This window comes from Anomalospiza imberbis, chromosome 5 (assembly GCF_031753505.1).
Source record: "Anomalospiza imberbis isolate Cuckoo-Finch-1a 21T00152 chromosome 5, ASM3175350v1, whole genome shotgun sequence".
NCBI classification, from domain to species: domain Eukaryota; kingdom Metazoa; phylum Chordata; class Aves; order Passeriformes; family Viduidae; genus Anomalospiza; species Anomalospiza imberbis.
In genome coordinates this window covers 22,111,562-22,131,212 of record NC_089685.1, presented here as the reverse complement: position 1 = coordinate 22,131,212, position 19,651 = coordinate 22,111,562, and the positions used below count along the sequence as shown (strand labels likewise).

At 36.8% G+C, this 19,651-nt stretch overlaps 1 protein-coding gene across 7 annotated transcripts in view; it reads left to right on the top strand.

Annotated features, from left to right (window-relative positions):
* PTPRZ1 (protein tyrosine phosphatase receptor type Z1) overlaps positions 1-19,651 on the top strand; it is a 132,868-nt gene that overhangs the window by 31,767 nt on the left and 81,450 nt on the right. For 6 of the 7 annotated variants that reach the window (XM_068189875.1, XM_068189876.1, XM_068189873.1 and 3 more), the window contains exon 2: positions 9,680-9,745. In XM_068189875.1, coding sequence (XP_068045976.1) covers positions 9,680-9,745 — 66 coding nt within the window. Of the gene's footprint in view, positions 1-9,427; positions 9,557-9,679; positions 9,746-19,651 lie in introns of those variants that run through there. The other variant, XM_068189877.1, reaches the window with a different exon arrangement.

The following is a 19,651-nucleotide window of genomic DNA, read 5'->3' as shown; positions in this document are numbered from 1 at the left end:
CAAAGTGTTTAGGCAGGTGAATTCCCAATGAGGGAATGACTTTATCGGCCCTGGTGTAAATTCACAAGCCTCTTTAGTGCATTGAAATCTGAGTGCAAGATTCAAGCATGCTCATGCTACTAACTTACCATACATTTTTAGATAATGTTTTCCTGATTCTGGTTGCTGTTAACTAATGGAGCAATTAATTAATTTGTTTATTTGCTATAAAAATAATTCAATCCTGGAACATAAGTAATTGCATTTTCTTCTAGTTAGGTACATTGTATTTAACTTCTTAACATTTCAGTGTTTAGTTTGTAATACAAATTTTCTTATGAATCACAGTGACATTCCCAGGCTTCCAGATTTTCGTTTCAAAGATTTAATTTCTCACTATTAGAAAGTCACAGTCAATTTGCAGCTGGTTATTGAGTGTTGACAGCTGACTGCCACAAGTATGAACTTTCAGTTGTATTGAACTAATGGGAGCCTAGGAGGAGTTCTGCAAAAGGATTCTCAGTTCAAACTGTGTTACACACTCAGTGTAGGATTGCAAGTAACAAGAGGTCAGAGCCTCCATTTTGTGGTTCAGTGCACAAATTAAGGTTTTTCATGGAGTGCTACCACCTGAGACCTGTGAAAATGCTTTTTACTGCCTTAGTGAAAGATTGGATTATATGGGGAAATGGTTATTGCAGGAAGGTGAAATTTTGTGTTTACAGTGATTTTTCAAACCATGTTTCTATCATCTTATTGGGCTGTTATTTCCACATTTTGGGTCAAATCTTGCTTAATTCAGTTTATGTCTCCTGACAGAATTGGCTGGCATTAGAACTGAAAGAATATGAACTAACAATATAATGTTTGGTTTGTTTTTCTGAAATCACATATCTGCATTGTCTGCTATTGCTGTTATGCAAAATGTGCATAAAGTAGACATTAGGAGGATGGGTAAGTGATGGTTGTATGCCACTGTATAGTGGTTTTGTGCTCTGTCTGCATTCACGTGGGCCTTATATTGCTTCCCAGTAAGATTTACCATCCCACTCGAAGATGAAGGGCATATTGATTAAATACAAATGAGCAAGATATATTGGCTATATAGATCATGCAAAATCTCTGATCAAATCATCTCTCTCCTTCCAAATATTATTAGTATCTGAATTCCAGAATTGTCTTTGAATTTCCAGTTTTGTAAGTGATTGCTGCAGGATGAGATTCCTATTTCCTTCATGATATTGTCTCAGGCATACATAAACCATGATACAGACTTTGACCCTAAAACTATATCAAATGGTCACTACAGAGTAGATAACAAGTAACTGAAGAGAATTAAAAAAGACTTCATTTTTAGAGAAAAGTAAATGTGAAGAAAATACTTTTTAAATTGGCCTGCCTGACCTTTTTTTTTATTTGCTATACTCCCCCCACCTTTTTTTTAATTAAATCTGTATGAGAAAAGAAAAAATCAAGTGTCAATATTGCTGTAGTTAGCTACAATAAACAATCACATCCAGGAGCAATCGGTACACCATGTTGTTTTCAGCAATCTGTGAAAATAAAAATATTGTTCTGTAGGACAACACACCATATTTGTGTATGTTTGATGTAGTAGGGGACCAGATACTGAGCATTTGCTTTTTAAGACACAAGTGAAACATGCTGGTCAGCAAAAGTCTAGTGTGAGCTCTCAGTGCCTGGATTGTGTGAAAATACAGCAGGGGTGCAGCACCCTATCTGCATGGTACAGGAGTTGGCAAAACAGAAAGGAAAGCCAAGACAAGACCATCCTCTGGAACTTCTAGTCATCCCTGTTTTTTTAATACTCTTTTATTTTATGGGACTTCCCAAAGTAATAATAGAAACTAAAACAATGTAATTTAATCTGTCCATTTAATCTGACTTTAAAATTTTTGAAATGAACTTCTGAATAGCTGAAGTGAAATGATAGAATGATATCCCAACAAAAGCATAGGCCATACTAATTAAACTTGGGACTCTGTGTCCTTGGTAGCTGTAAAATCTGGATGAGGATTATGGGAATGTCAGCCTCACCCAACAGCAGCAGACCCTCATCAAACAGTCAGCCCCTTCCAACTGCTGCCATCTCTGAGCAAAGCTCCAAGGTCTGGGAAAAATTCTGGCTGAGTGGACTATTAATTTTTTTTATTTCTGATCTATGTGACACATACTTCTTTTTTTCCAGTAATTTCCTGGTTTAGCTTGTACCACAGAGGTTAAATTCAATATACATTTCAAATATATTGTGGTGAAATCTCACTCAGAGATAGTACTTGGACTGTACTTAGAGTCAACAGGTACGGTTTGCCTCGTTCAATTTTGTGATTTTATACAGCAGGAGTCAGCATGAAAAGTGACACTTACGCAAAAGACAGACACCCAAGTCCAAAATTACCCAAGTCCTGAAAATACTGAGAAATAAATGCCTGACTTTACAGATACTTCACTTCTTTCCCTGAAAGTCTCCTGAATGCTTAAAATTCTGCTTTAGAGTTTGCTAAAAATTTCTTAGTCTGGATAGCAGGTAGCAGCCTGGAGTATTTTTCATATCTAACACGTATTTCTAATTTTAAAAATTAATTATCTTTCAGGCATCCTTTAAAAATTAAACATTATCAGAATAGGTTAAAAGACACATTTGTCGTGTTAAGCTCCATGTAAGCTATTGCTGACTCTAATTCTCCTTTTCACTGCATCCTACTGGCTTGAAAACTCCACGAGTATCAGGAGACAAGTTCTTCTTCCTCTGACTGGGGAGAGGTGAATCTATGGGGCAATTGCTCCTTAAAAGCACACAAAAGGAAAGGACAAGGCATCTGCAGGGGCAGAGGGAAGGTACTGCCCTGTGCTCATGGTGAGGGGAATTGAGAACCTGAAGGGTAAAAGACAGCATAGATAATGTATCAACTCAGTGTATTGTTAAATACAGTATCATGAATGAATTTTAAAGTAATTGCATTATTCTGATTATTTTCTCTGCGATCTCCCTTGTGCCACTATATTAATAATACTGCTGCGGTCTAGTAAAAATAGATTGCAGCAGTAATTGTTAAAAAATAATAACACAAACCCATAATTACATGTCTTTTTTTTGACTTTGGTTTGTGTTTCTAGTGTGCCAGTGTTTGTCACATTTTTCTCTGTTGTCTCTATGAATCATGAGAGACTGTTCTCTTTTACAAATGATATGTTTCTGTGATGAGTTGCAATAAGGAAATGGCTAAAGGAAAAGAGTAAACATGAGATTTAAAACATGATGTTATCATAATGGAGAACAATATGTGTGTGGGGTATTTATATGCCCCTTTTTGACAAATCCTTGTAGATGAACATTTATGTGGACATACTTATGTGCATATATAATATAATTGTTAGGATTTGTCAAAAAATGCTAGGGTGTATATTGGGTTACATGATTTTTTTTCTTTTGTTTTCATTATGTTCATATATTTGTTATGAAATAGAGACATATTTTTAGAGAAATGCAGTTTCTATTGGGTTTTCATGATGAGCTTTGAAATTTTTCAGTCTTTATGTTGTGCTGTGTAGTTTCCTCAAGGGAGTAGAATGATGTTGGTATTGTTTTATAAAAGGTATGTGGTATAATCCCTAGACTTATCTGAATACTTATAAGAAAATCGTCCAGAGCAACCTCTCTCTTTCCCATGGTTATTGAAAAATAATTTCAGTGAGACTGGTACTGATACCACTGTCCCATCTGAAAGCTGTCTTGTTACCTTGGTTTCAGTGAGCAGACACTTGAATACTATGTTGGTGACCAGAGAAGCCCTGAAGTTTGCTATAGATAATGCTTCAGCTGTTGGCAAATGGCTGTGTGGGAGGCTGCACTCTATCAGACCATTCGGGTGTACAAGATCCCAAGTGGAAGGAGACATCTAACATTTCCTACTACTTTGGCTGTAGTCAGAGTGAAGGTGGCAGCCCATAATTTAACCATGTTAAATCATACCCTAGAGTTTTCCTCCCAGTTTCCACTGGCTGCTTAGGAATTTCAGGGCCACTCTAAACCTCAGCATGTAAAATTCCAGAGGAGTAGAACCTAAATTGTTCAAACTGGAGTCCATGCTACCTTTGGATTTACAAAAGCATCTGAAAATCATGATTAAATGTGATTTATAAACCTTAGCTGATGCCATGGATTTTATGTTTTTGATTCATGGCACTATTCACTGTAAAGTTGTGACAGGTGAAGTAAGAAGTTTGCCTATTAATACTCTGGTGCTTAATAATAGCTACTTTTAAAATAAAACAGTCAATCTTTTTTTTCTACTTTTTCTTCTATTTTTTTAACTTAACCACAATTTGTGTTAGTAAATAAACACAACAATGGCCAAATTGTAAGAAAAGTTTTATTTTGACTTTATATTTAGTGCAGGAAAAGTCTCACTTGTCAATGTGTATTGGGATGAGCAGCCTACACTCAAGTGTGATGGAGGGGACTGACTCTCTTTATATATACCTGATCATGTACCAAAGCCTGAAATAAGCCTACACACAAGAAACTGAGAGTAAAAAAAAATATTTTTAAATTTCAGTGAGGGTGGGAGAGTTCTCTGACAGGTCTTGACAGAAGACTTAGACACTTTGATATTCAGGGAAAAAGAATATATGAAATTGTAGAGGTGGGTTATTAAAGTAGTTTTGTATTGTTGAATTTTACAGATGACATTACAGAATGAACTACATTCATAAGAAGAGGGAGACCTTTCTCAGGCAAATGTAGATCATTCTGCTAAAGGGATTTATAGTTAGCTACTGTCTTTTAAAACTTCAAGACTGTTACCAGGTCGTGTTCTGAATCTTTTCATTTCCTCTGTCAGTATAAATTAGAGTTATTTCAGTTGAGGCAATGAAGCTACACCATCATAAGCTCGATGAAAGTTATAAAAGTGGATTCTGTGACCTTCCTTTCAATGAAAGAAGCTAAAATAAGTAAATTAAAATTGTGGAAGAAGCAATCTATTTATCATCAGATGTGATTTTCTACAGTTTTACCTCTGTTTAACGTTCTCAGAAGCAGAACCTGTATAGTGAAACTCTATCCAATAATCCATTTAATTGTATTCTTTTCATGTTTGAAAAGCACCTAGCATCTCTTTTTTAAGCAAATCTATTCTTTAAAAAGGTATTATTATGCCATTTTTGCAGTTTGAATTCCTCTCTGTGACTTCTTTGCAGCAATTTTTTTCTGGTGTCCCACTTCTTAGCCACTAGCCATGCACAGATTCTCTTTCAGCTACCCTGTATAAGCATTGCTATTACCATATCATTTAAGTTTGTTCTACAATTCCTAATTCTTCTCCAGTGAAGATATGTGTATCTTAATCTACAAATAAGCTACTTGACTGATAACCTGTTAATAACCAATGCTAATTGATAAGGCAAGTGGATTAAATGGGGGAAAATATGCAATGAGAATTCCCTAGTATAATCCTCCCAATTTTATCAATAGACTTAGTGAGCCAAAAATGGTGTCACCATGTTTAAGAAGTGTTTGTGGATTTCTCCTTCACAGATTTAAAAATCATTTCCAAACCTGTGTAATCCTCTGATATTCATAGCTTCTCACTTTTGCAGTCAGTAATACCAGTGTGCATAGCTGAGCTCTCATGAGACACAATTGGATTGAAACAAGAACTTCTATGTATGCTCCTCAAAGAGAAGATTATCACAGTTTTCAGTGATTTCTCATCCTTGCTGCTATTCCAAGAGTTCCTGTGCACTTCCTTGGCCTAAGAACATGGTATTGAATCTTCCCCATGTAAACTGGAATTTTAATACCAACAAAGCCTTTATCTCCATGACTATAGTGCATTGCCATTATCCACTTATACCAGATGAATACTTATGACTTTAAAATCTATCCTCTTTGCTGTCAAATTAGATTTTAGGAGAAAAATATTGAATGGACCATGTATTCCAGGACCAAATCATGTTTGTAATCTAAATGCATAGTTCATAATGTCTACCCATACTGCACATGCAGAACACCAGTGTCCTGTTTGTAGATCTCACTAAAGCTGACATTACTTAATGTGTCCCAGTTCCCATAAATAAGTAATTCTGGTGTCAGAATATCATAAATGCCAGCTCCACTGCAGGTGCAGCTCACAAATTCACGCTGAGTGGAGTTAAAATCACGAAGAGGTTTTCCCTCTTTCCTCTTGAGTCTGGCAGCTGGTATGTCTTGACACTGCTGTGGCACAAAGGACATAAAGGGTAAAATGACAGTATCCTGGTATAAACTTCAGTCCCAGATTATGCCTGAGCTTGTATCCTTTGTAACAAAGCAGCACATGGAGAGCAGCATCCCCTGACTCTCAAGCACTGTCCTTAGAAAGCCCTTTTACACCAAGGCTTAGGAGTGGGATCTCTGGTGGATACATGGAGCTTGTTGCCTCAGCATCTCTGAGAGGAATTTCCCCAACAGAATTCAGAGGTTTAAGGTGCCATTTCCTCTTCAATGGTTCTTTTTTCTGGAACACATTGTCAAATCAACAGGATCTCCCTCACAAACAATTCTTTCTGTTATCATTAAAGATAATAAATTTTCACCTTTAGATATGTATAAACATATTGAGGATTAGAATGTGTCATTCACAGCACTAAATCAAAAGAAACTCAACTGAGGCCAGTAGATACAAAAGGAATATCAGACTCATGTCAGAATGAAGAAAATCTGGTTATTTATACTTTTTAACAGGAAAAAGTATCTATAACATATTACTCCTAGCACTATGCTTTAACCAGAGATCATGTTCTGTCTTTGCCCTTGTGACTGAACATGAGACAGGGTCAGTCACAAATCAGTTGGTCCTGTTACCCATGAATAGCAGGGGAGCGTTTGCCACCATTATTTCTGATTTCATGGGCCTTGGACACTGGGGCACATACTGTTTCAAAAGAATATAAAAAGAAACGAGTCTTACAGCCTCAGACAGAAACATTTGACTTTGAAGGAGGGTAGTAAAAGGGGTTGAAAAAGCATTTAATGATATTTTGCATGTCTCCTTAATAGGCATAGAAGGATAACCATAAAACTTTAAAACATGGACTCAAAACCAAGCTTCCCTGTTCTGTGAACAATTTATAGAAACATGTTTAATCACTCCCTGGAAACAAAAAAGAATATTTAGCATTTTTTGCTTCATAAAGCAGCACCTCATCCAATGAAATTCTAACTATTTTAGGCACTGGCAGAAGATGTCAGTCAGTGTCACAGGAGTTATGCAGATTGTCAAGCTGATCAAGCTCAATCAGTATCATAGATTTACACATAAAACCACAAACTTGACATCAGTTTTGCCCTTTTTTTTTTTTTTTGTGAAGCTGTTCTTCCCATCTTCAATTAATTAAATGCAAGGAATTTAAATACAGTATTTAAACAGAAGTACCTGCTGTCATATATCATCAGCAAAAGGGATGTTGATTTGTTAGCTTTAAATAAAATAAAACTATAAAATAAAATAATTTCTTTCCAGCTGGTCTCTACACTGTTAGCTGTTTAACCTGACAGTTTATACAGCAATAGAATGCACGGTTGTGTTTCCCAGGGTAATTTACACCAGTAGCTCAAAGGAACAATAGCTGCATGGCTGGACTTCACACTCACACAGCATTTTGCTCCACCACTCATGCTAGCAATGAATCTTCAGTCATTTCCCAGAGGAAATTTGCTTTCCTTCCCTAGTTTTGCCACATATTTAAAGTGCAAAGAGAAGACCCAATCCACTGAGAGTCCCTGCAGATGCAAGAAGGTTCATGGCTCTGAGTGTGCTGTGGAGGGGCTGTAGACACACAGCTGGCAAATAACAGAGGAAAGAAGGTGTATTAACTCCTGACACCTCCTGGAATCTGTAAAAACTTTATGGAAGATTTACTGGGTCTATAAGCGTGTAATACACCAAACAAAGTGAACCTTGCCCATTTTTTTTTCTTATTTATTGAAACTATCACTCCTTGTTCATCAGAACTCCTGTGAAATTTAAAAAGTAGTGGGAAGATCTCATGCCCAGGCCCTGCTTAGTTTGCATGTGACTGCTAAACGGATTTCAGGAAGTAACAATTAGGAGGACAATGGATAAAGGAGGAAACTGGAGACATTAACTAAGAGCTGTGAATCACAACTTACACAGCTTTCTTTTCCATAATGAATTGAAGGAGCAGGCACAATGCACATTGACTTGGAAATTCGGTCCAAAGACAAGTTTAATGCATGTAAATCCTTTTTCACTGCCCTTACTTACCTGTGAGATTTGATCTTAGTCGGGAGTGAAAGTTGTGAATTGTTACAAGGGATAGTTTGGTATTTTTTGGCAGGGAGGGAGAAGAGAAAAATATTAAAGGATAATCACATCACATGGAGGAGGTAGAAGTCTGGTGAATTTAATAAAACATGGGCTTCAGATAGGTAGCAGAAAGTCACTGTAAGACACACAAACATGTAAACTTGCAAATAGCAATTATGATTTAACATCCTGTAACCAGTACTACATTTCTTCATGAGAGATAAAGAAATGAATGTTATGAAATTGTTTCGTTAAATTATTTATTGCAGAGTATGAACTGAATTCTGTGGCATTTTCTCAGGGAAGCAACCCATATATGTGTTCAACATGCTTGAGGGCAAATATTTCTTAGATAAGTTGTATTGTACTTCTCTAGAACAGTAATGATGGTTTATATTATGGCTCTTGAAATTATGGTCTCAAAAAACATGTATCTGCAATTTACATGCTGTAGTAATTATTAGGGGGCATAGTCATCTATTTGCCCATATCACTCTTTTGCTAGAATTGCCCTAGGACAGGCAGAAAAAGAATAACAGTGAAGGTTATTCAGTAGTCAGAGTAAGTCAATGAGCATTTATAAACTTAGATATTTCTCTCTAGAAAAAACTAACTTCATTTAAAAGTAACTAGTATCTAACCTTCTCTCTCCATCAAATTTATGGACACACAAGTAATACTTTACCTATAATTATGCCAATGATAGAACACAATAAAAATAATTTGAATATTTTAGAATATTCATATTCTAATGTTGAATCATTTTAGAATATTTTATTCATTATCTTTAACATTTATCTTGTATCAGCAGTACAAAGTTACAGAAAACATGTGAACTCATGACCACACTGAACCAAAAGTTTAACTGTCATTGACATCCTGGTTATCTAGAATGGTTCTTTCAAAGGACATGACAAAACAGGATTTCCTCATGGGAGAGGTGTATTAATTTTAATAGAGGATGAAAGGTTCTAGGAAGGAAGGAAAGGAAAGGGAAAGGGAAAGGGAAAGGGAAAGGGAAAGGGAAAGGGAAAGGGAAAGGGAAAGGGAAAGGGAAGGGAAGGGAAGGAAGGAAGGAAGGAAGGAAGGAAGGAAGGAAGGAAGGAAGGAAGGAAGGAAGGAAGGAAGGAAGGATTGGAGATCTTCTGTTTGCTTTGCTTGTGTCCTTAATATGCTACAATGTTAATGATATTTAGATTCTGTTTATTTAGTACTTATCATTTGAGGTCCAAGATAAGGACAAAGTAATTATTCATCATTAATTAAAACAGTGATTATCTTGTCGGAGAGGGGGTGTCATCAACACTTAAAGGTCCTGTTAGGCTTCTGGTTTTAATATTGTGAATTATTTTATTACTATTTTGCAGATTTGGTGTATGGATACTATAGACAACAGAGGAAATTGGTTGAAGAGATTGATTGGTCATATACAGGTAAGCAAAACTGTCTATTGAATAATTTATTTCACTTTGATACTTTGTGTTCATTGTTACAAATTTTAAGAGCCACATGTGTCTGTATACCACTTACCATATGCCTAAACAATTGCTAAAGTGTAGGAAATGGAATCTGAAAAATACAGGAACTTTACCATAGGAGAGTATTTACATCTATTTAGATTCATATTATAATCTACTTAGTAATAGATTACATCTATTACTTTTGGAAAGAGAAAGTCTTCAACCTTAAAACCTCAACCTGACACCTGATTTATTTGAAGAAGGCTGGGCCAGTAAATTGTTAGGTGCTCGTTAATCTCAACATTATTGTTCTAGCAAATCTGAATAGCAATCAGAAAGGCTGAAACAAGGCACAGCACATTATGTGGGAAAGAATCTATCTGTATACTGCACATGAGCTTCTACCCTGTGTTTGTGAGCACTTGAGCATCCTTGCCAAGTCCCACCCTGACTCTCCTAAAAACTCAGTCACTTTGTCTCTCATTTGCATGAGTAAGAAAGATATACCCTGAAATTCTTCATGACCGTTGCCTCATTAAAGAAGAACAATGGAAAATTCACAATTAGCTTCCTATGTTCTTGTGTACATGTCAAGTGATTTCAGTAATATTAAAAAGGTAATTTTGTCCTAGATGTCTTTTGCCCAACATGTAGGAAGTGAGTTCTTATGGATGTGTGTAGGCTCTTAGAATTTAAATTGCTTAAGTTACTGTTTCAAAAATACCAAACAATGAAAAATAAGGACTGTCAAATTTCAGTTTTTCATAAATTTGATTCAAAATATATTCCTGTAGCTAAGGAAAATTACACTATTCTTTTTATTTCTCTCACTTTCATTTTTCAAGACAGTTTTTATCTTCTAGTGGAAAACATATCTAACAAGTTTTAAGCCTAGAGAGAATTGAAACAGGCTAGTCATAAACCCTTCAAAATGAGATTTATAATGAAAACTCCCACTTACACAGATTGTAGTGGAAAATTCAAGCATAAGATCAATCAATACAGTATTTCATGTTCAAAGTCGATCCATTTTTTAATATTGTAGTTAGAGCACTGCAGGGATAAACCTCCTGGATTCCTGGTGACCAGAGGGCAATCTTTACGGCTAGCAAATGGGGTTTGTTTAGGATATCAGATGATACAGCTCTTCCCTAGGCTGCACAGAGCACCTATGCACTGTGCAGCTGCTGCAGCATCCATAGCTCACCACTGATGGATATTTTGTGTGGAAAAATAGCACAGAATTGGCATGATCTATACCTGTTTTTTCTCTTCCTTAACTTATGAGATACCTGTGTGCAGTCATCTCAATTGATATGCTTTGCTCTAGTGACTCCCCAGTTGGCAAAGCCTTTCTCCCCATTCAGACCTGTACAGGAGCCCTGGCTAGCATCCTGCTGCTCCTGCAGACACCTGTCCCAACTGCATCCTATCCTGCTCCTGCTGCCTCTGCTGCACAAGCTCTGTGTGCCCCCAGCGTTCTTAAACAGCTGACTGCGTGTGTGGTCAAAAATGGATATTCAAAGCTTTTGGGAAAGGCTGCATGTAAATCAGGCACTCGGAGCTTAGGGCTAGCAACTGTTTGCAAGCTGAGTATTATGGGATGCTTTGCTGAAATACCAGGTAATTGTTTCATGTCATAAGATGGAATACACAAACCCAGCTCTCACTAATAAAAAGACAGCCTTCCTGAATGCAAAAAAAAATTTACTTATTTTAACATTGTGCTTTGGAGGCACAGAGGTCTAGAGACTGAAGCATATGGGTTTTGATCTCCTTAATTTATAATAAATTATTTTATTTATATTAAATTATTTTATTCCTGGGGCAAGCAATATCAGGTACTGTATGTATAAGCTCTGTACCTAGCACAGGCTCATAGTTGTGAGGCACAGACCAACATGCACACTTCTGAATGGATGAACTATGCTTTGCCAGTACATTTTTTTCCTCAGACACCAGTTATATTCTACTGTCTTATAACTTTCTCACTGAAAGAGTGAAAGTGAAAAATTTCATTGAAAGTGAAAAATTAGACTCAATGTGCCAATGAAGTGTTTTGAATGGGCCTGGGGATCCTGAAACCATAGAGTCTAATCCACCACGGGTAAGAGAAATCCAGCTGGCTTGGTAAAATAACCTGAGTCTGAGCAATGTAATTCTCTACATCAAATAAGAAATTTCAGATACACTAGCCACATTGGGTCAATATACTCCTTTACTAGGATGGTGCTGTGAGGCGAAAGTAAAATGGAGCTAGAGAGTTTTAACTGCCAAAATTATCCAATTTCAGAAGGTGAAGTTTCATAATAAATCAATTTCACATGCTGGAAATTAATGAGTCACCATCAGGTTTTGACTCTTGGATGAGTGTATAATGAAGTCATATATGCTACTGGAAAGATTTTGTAATACTTCTAAGAGCTCTGTTTTAAGCAATGAACAAAACCTGCATTTGCATACATTAATTTAATCTTTTGTGTCCTGACTTTACATGTATTTGCATAAACAAAAACAATGTTAAAGAACTGGAAGGTACAAGTTCTTGTTACAGATGCATCCAATGTTTTCTGGAATAAGGGATGCTGAAGCTAGCCTATTTGTAAAAATTACTTTATTTTAACAACCTTTGATTATATTTTTCATTAAAGCAGTCAAAAATTTTTTTTAAAATATAATGAACATTTTCAAATGGTGTCATATGGCAAAAAGTGAATCCAACCATTTTTTGTTGCAGAAAAACCCCAGTATACTGTGAAAATTCAGTTTCCTTAAATCAGTTACATACTAATTGATAAGCAAAGGTCATTTAGAAAATATTTAACTGAGCCACTAAGTTTAGTCATTCACATATTACTACAAAGCTTAAAGCAAATAATATGAGCTTCAGTTACTTTCTGTTATAGAGGTGAAAGATTAATTTTTTTTTATGCTTTGCTTATCTGAATTGTTTTTGACAGAAGGAATGATATAATGCTTTTTTCTGGTTCTGATGTTTGGGGTTTTTTTTAACATGGCTGGTTGATGGTAGTCCATCAAAGGTCTAAGTCTAAAAGTTCATATGTAACTTTTTTTTTTTTTTTTTTTTTTTTTTTTTTTTTTTTTTTTTTGGTCCCCAGTGAAATGTCTTTCTGTTGGGTTTCACTCTTGGGATTTTGGTTCTTGTTCACAACAAGTTATGTGCTTTAGGGGAAAAAAACTACAGCTGAAATTTGTTAAATACAAGAGATTCTAAACAGTCTTCAAGGAATTAGCAAAGCCAAGGGTTTCAAACGTTTTTCAAAATTTAATGTTCTGTGTAAATAAATACCATGGTCAGATCAATGTTCCTTGTCTCACCATGTAGGAGTGTTATGTTCAGCCTGCACTGCCATTTATTATGTAATGTGCTGTTACACATTTGCTTTACAAATATTTGCAACTCTGATCTTGAGGAAAGGGTAATTTTGGTATAAAGTGATTGGTCTCCAGGTATTCAAAGAACATTTTTATTATTTGCAAGCAGAATCTGAAGAATATTTCCTTTTTCTCTGGGGAAAAGCATCATGAATCATAGAATCACAGTATAATTTAGGTTTGAAGGGGCCCTTGGAGATCACGTGAGTCCAGCCTCATCCCAAAGCGGAATGGTCTTCAAAGCTGAAACAGGAAAAGTATTGAAAATCTCCAAAGAAGGAGATGCTGCAGTTTGGTCAATGTGTTTTTTTCTTATTTTGAAAACATTTCTTTTTATTCAGCTTCAATGTCTTATTGCAACTTGTGGCCGTTGCTTCTCACCCTTTCATTGTGCACTGCTCTGTAGATTGCCTTTACTAAGTTCCCTCTCAGCTTAAGCTTCTGCAAACTCAGATGCCTCAGCCCCTTCTCATTCATGATGTACTCTGGCCCCCAGACCACACTCAGCAGCCCTCAGTTTGTAAATATCCATCGCATATTGGGTTCAGGAGGAAATCAAAACCGGACCCAGCATTCTCAATGTCACCTCACTGGTGTGCAGTAGAGGGAAGAAGTCACTTCCCTCATCCTGTTGGCTCCACTCTTGCTAAGGTAGCCCAGGACAGTGTTTGTCTTTCTGACTGCAAAGGCACACTGCTGACACACACATAACTCATGCCATCAGGATTATTAATTAAGATATTGCCAGATAATTTTAATATCTTGTGTTTCTCAATAGTAATGTATAGTGATGGTGCTCTTCTGGCACTTGCATCAATACTTCTTTCAGTAACAATGCCTAAATATAATGATTTATTTGTTTTGCTCCCCTGTTGAACTAATTGAACTAATTTTGTTAAACACTGAATTGTTACCTTTTTGTGTCTGATTCAACAGCCTCCTGGAGATATTCCCCTAGTTTATCATTCCTGTTACTGTTGCTACACAGACAAAAACTTCAGTTGTTATTTGAAAGACTGGGTTTGCCACCCCAAGTCTTATAAATGTGCTATGATTGCTTCAAATGTTCATGCCTGTAGTTTGGCTCAGAAATTAAAATGGCCTTTGTTTTCAGTGGTACTGAGAAAATGCAATTTTCTTTCTTGCCCAAACAAGAGCTAATATTTAAATTTCAAATATTTTAATACTGAGGACATTTCATTTCAAAGTCACTTCTCATTAAGTTTATGGAAAAGCATGTTGTTGCTTATATCCATAACAATGCATGGGTGTATTTTGCTTTTCGCTCAGCCTAAAAAATGAGCAAGGATCTACACTATCTCAGCTGTGGCTCAACAGAATGATTTTAACACTGGTAGCTAACTCTGCTTATTCTGTAAAACGTCTACTGCTTCAGCTACCCACCAGTTCAGTCCAGGTAAAAGTGGAAAATTTGAGTCTTTCCCCTCATCCTCACCCTGTCTCTCTGTTCAGCAGCCATCTGCTGGGAGCATGGACAAGGTCAGGCATGCAGGTGCTGCTCCCCGCCCTGCAGCTAAGGTGAAGGAGAGGCTGTGCTGATGAGTTTGTGTGAGCGTGGCCATGGTGCATGCTCCCTGTGAGACAGTTCCAGGAGCAGGGCAAAGGGAGTCAGGAGGGAAGGGCAGGGGTCTGGGCCATCACCTCCCAGGGTGCAGCATGATAGATGAGCCATTTTGTGAGCCAAATCCTGACAGTCAGCCTGTGTGTGAGAGTGGGATGCACCAGCAGGAGCCTGCTGGAAGTAGGGTTGAGGAGCTGCCTGCTGAACTGACTGCTTTAATGGACAGTTCTGCCAGACCAGACTGAAACATCTCCGAGAGCCCTGGCCAAGAGTTGATGAAACCTTCTGCTTTCAGTGGCTTGATAAAACTGTGTTCTGGGGAGATGATGCATACCAAATTAAGTTAAATTATTTTTTCTTGTGAAGTAACTACCACAGCAGTATCAGCATAACTTCATGAGAAGATCTTGTCTTTTTATGACCTCCTGCCAAATACATAATATTGTGCTTTGTGTTCACCAGGTATAGTCATAACTGATGTGCTGTATCAGTTGTGGGTAATAAAGAAAAGCCTATGCTCTTGGGCTATGTGGGTTCCTTCAATAAAGGGTGCAGTATAAGAAATGAAAATAACATACTTTCTTTTATTATCTCATAAAAATCGTTCTGCAAGGGTCTTTTCTTTTTTAGTAGACCTTATGCTTCAGAGGCTGTCATACCTTTTCTTGCATGACAGCTCATTACATTTATTTATAACCCCCAGATCACACAGCCACTCGTGCTTCCAGTATTTCATCACTAAATTCACAGGATCACTAATTAAAAAGCCTATTGCACTGTTACTGGTTTTGGAAAGCTTATTATTCCACAGCAGAAATCACATAGTTATGCATCTGTTTGCATCAAAGGGACAAGGTGTCCTCAAGTGAAAAGCCACATGCTGGCATTTCTGGCCATCAAAAAATTCCTTTTAAGATATCTCAGTGCGCTGAATCAACAGCACAAAGCATGTTATTCAACACAAAGAAGATGTCTATTCAGTGTATTTGTGGATTTTGAATTAATATAAAATTATATGGTTCAGAAGGCTGTTTACAATAAGCTTTCTTTTCAGTGAAGAAAGCTAATCTTTGGGCAGTAGAAAGCTATTAGCAGCAAAGTGGAATTTATTTAGCTTTCATTCAGTAATATTTCCAGGGTAAACTGGGTGGAAAAGTTTTCAAGGGATTTTGGGGGAGGAAGTAAGAGAATTGGATGCCAAATTCATGGAATTTTCAAAGTTGGATGCTTGTAGGACAGATGTGAAGAATGGCATATTGGTATTCATATTTATCTTATCACTGATAAATTATAGCATTTTTATTTCAATTAATATTAAAGTGATCAATTTCCCAAAGTTTCCTTTGAAGAAACTCAGATAAGACTGTTCCTTCCTCTGTTTCAGCCCTCTAATGCTATAAACAAAGAAAACCATTTTCACAAAGTGCAGAGCAACTTCTGAGCATCATCTAGATTTTTCAAATGCCAGGTTGGCTTCTGAAGTACAGAAGTCTGAGATATCTGTGTAGTGTGCCACTGCTGTTATGCCAAGGTCTGTTCAGGGATCAGAAAGATGTAGAAACTTCCCATTAAGTAAATTCATTTGGAAATTAAAAGCTTTTTGAGGAGTGCTGTCTTTGGAAATATACCAAAGTCAAATGGAAAAAGCAAATTTTTTAATATCTCACAGCAGACTGCAGCCTCTAGTTAAGCCTCTTTGCCCTTCAGAATGATCACAGAAGTATCCTTATGCACATACTACTGAATGATTTCTCATGTACAAGTGCATTCAATCTGTGCTGCAGTAGGAAGGTTACGTTCTTGGGGACCACTTGCTTGCCAAATGCACAGATTATTAATTTGATTATTACTTATTACAGATTATTACATCACCTCCATATCAAAATAATCTGTGGGTTTTTGAGGTTTAGAGCCCAGCAAATAATTCTCACATTACTTACATTTACAGAAGGCCATATTTAATTATCTGCGCTATCCAATTCGTTTTGGACTTCCTCACTGACATTTTTACTCAAAGGCTATTCTGCTGTATTTATAACAGGTTTTGACTTTTTCCTGATGAATTCAAGCCCCACTCATTTCAGTATGCACAGTTTGATAATACCTAATAAATATTTCTGTGGAATTTACTCACAAATTTGAAGCCATTCCTGATCTTGCTGTATCTCATTAATTCAATAGATATCAAACCCTTCTGGTAGATTTTCTGTGTAATGTTCTTTAACCCATAAGCATTAAAGCAGTCCCCCAAAGGGATAAGTCTATGAGAGAAGGAAGATAAAAGGTACAATGAAGGATCCTGAGCAGGAGGGGACAGTGGAATGTTATAACTTCTTTGCCAACAAAAAAAAAAAATTCCAAAACTTTTCAATTTGAGAAACTAGGGAAAACCATCAGCATTTCTGTCTTGGAATAATCAGCATTTGCCACTAGGTTTATCAGTTGAACTGTTCCCTCAATCATTCAAATGCTAGACTCACAGAATTTCAGTTCTGAGCATCTCTTCCAGCTGTGAAAAGTGCACAAGCCCTTTATTTTGAAAAGCCAGGTCTCTCTGCATACATACTTAGCTGGTTCCTGCTATGCTTGAACAGTTGTGCTTGCAACAAAGTCTATAGACAAGCTGTGGTGGCCTCTTTCTGCTCTCTTCCCAAACCTTTCTTTTTAAGAGAGTAAACTGTGGCTTGATCTGATATTGCCTGGCATTGATCCTGTTTTAAGAGCCACAGAAACAATTGACTTGTCTTCTTTCATCCTGTATCATAGAAGCTGCATTTGAAACCTAAGCTGTTTTCCCTCTGTCAGTGTCTCCTCTGTCAGTGCACTTTATCTGATGAAAACTGTGTTAACAAGAGATGTTTTCAAAGGGTAGTTACGAAAATTAAGACATTAAAAATTTAAAAGTAAAGAGAGGGACAATGTGTTGAATGCTAGAAAAAGGAAAGAATCATTTACATCTAAGGACTTGGAGATTTGTTTCCCAACTTGTGATATTTCCTTAGCTGTGTAAAAAGCCAATTCAGGGCTTGAGTGCATGGCTATAAACTGATTGCAATTATTTTTACTGCATTAGTGGTATTAACACGCCCAGAACAAAAAATACCCTATTTTTTTATTACCCTGCATGAGTAACTGAAAGGGAAGAATTGAAAAAAAATATTGTTGCTGGAGTATTTACAAATACTGGGACAATGATTAATAAATTCTCCTGTTTCAGAACAGAGTGGATTTTCTGCCTGCTTGTACATGTTTTGACCACTTTGCATATACACAGCACAATATGATCAATCTCTGTTATATTTTTTCCTGTTGTTTTTCAGGAAAGCAAATATTTATGGTTGGAGTTCTAGTCTGTGAAAAATTACAAGCTAAAAGGTTTTGTATAATTATTATTCAAATGTAATTTCTTGAAAATTAGCTTCACAGTAGGGCTGCGGTGTGTGTGAACAGAGGAACACTAGCATATGAATTGTTTAATCTGTATCGCACTTGCTTTCCAAGTATCCAAAACAGATGGACAGTGACCAGCACAAACAGGCAATAGAGACAATATGTAATATACATTCTTAAGGAGCAGGAACATACTTTTAAAAAAGCAAGCATTCATTTTTTTCAGCTGTAAGTACCCACTTCACACAGATTCAGTACACCACCATGGCTAATATTTACCGACACATTTAGCCACCAAGATGAGATCTGTACACCTGCCAGTCCTAATGTGATGTGTATCTGATCAAAATGAGAGCAGTACTTGTTCTCTGTGTGAAAGCAACTGATGATAATCTGTTGCAGTGGCTTGATCACACATCTGAAGTTCCCTTTGATATAATTTGTTTTTTCATTAGAGAAGCTGTGGAGCATGTGCTAAGAAGAGCTTTTCTGCATGACTTCCTGTGTCTCCTTACTTCCTCCCATTCTCAAAAGAAATCTGCCTATCCTTTCCATTTTACGCTTTTTGTCGTATTGCTTTAGTTCTTCTCTTAGAGTACAGCCACAACTTGTTTCCCTTTTGCATTACAAAAATCTCCTTTTTCCCACTATCAAAAAAATCATGGTCAGTTTTGTTGCCTACTTCTCCCTGACATTCTTAATAGCTCCATGAAGTAACTGTCAGTTTGCCACTTTATCTCCTGTGTTTCCAGGAAAACTTTCCTCCCGAGTAACTAATGGAGAAAGAGCTGGCTGGCTGTTTCCATGACTATCTTGCAGTCTCTCCCAGCTGCCTTTTCCCAAATGTCAGAGCCACTCTCCAGCGTGGTTACCATGGTGCCTTCAACTGGCATGCCTGCAAGGGTTCACAGAGCCAGCACACCCACTGCACGTTTTGTAGGAACATACCAGGAGGGAAGGCTTTTACCTGCTGTGTCACAGTGAAATAGAACGTATCAAAAGGTACTTCTTGGTGCATATTCTCTGTAAGATTGGCTCCAATTTAGTAGCATAAAACCCATTCAATCAATTAAGGATATTCTCTTTTTCCCTCCATTTGTGAGGGTAGTGGTACATCTATAGAAGTGTTACAAGTTACATACATAAACCTGCTGGTGAGTTGCCAGCTCAACAGGTCATAAATGTAAGAGCTGCTGGAGAACAGTGAGATTTATACTGTGCTATATTCATTATCTTCTATAAAAAGATTTTAAGGTGTTTTTTTTCCTTATAGTTTATTATTCAATTTCAAATACTGTTATTAGCAAAATAAACTTTTCATCACTATGATTTCCTGACGTGAAAGTCAATACAAATAAAGTATATTCTGCATCCCGCCGTTGGAAAACATGATTTTTTAAACCTCAGGTTCATAACTAGCAATCTGTTGATAGATTCATAGCTGAGATAACAAAATCCTTTTTAAAATTACAACAGATTTTAAAGTTTACTTCGAAATTCCATGCAACTGA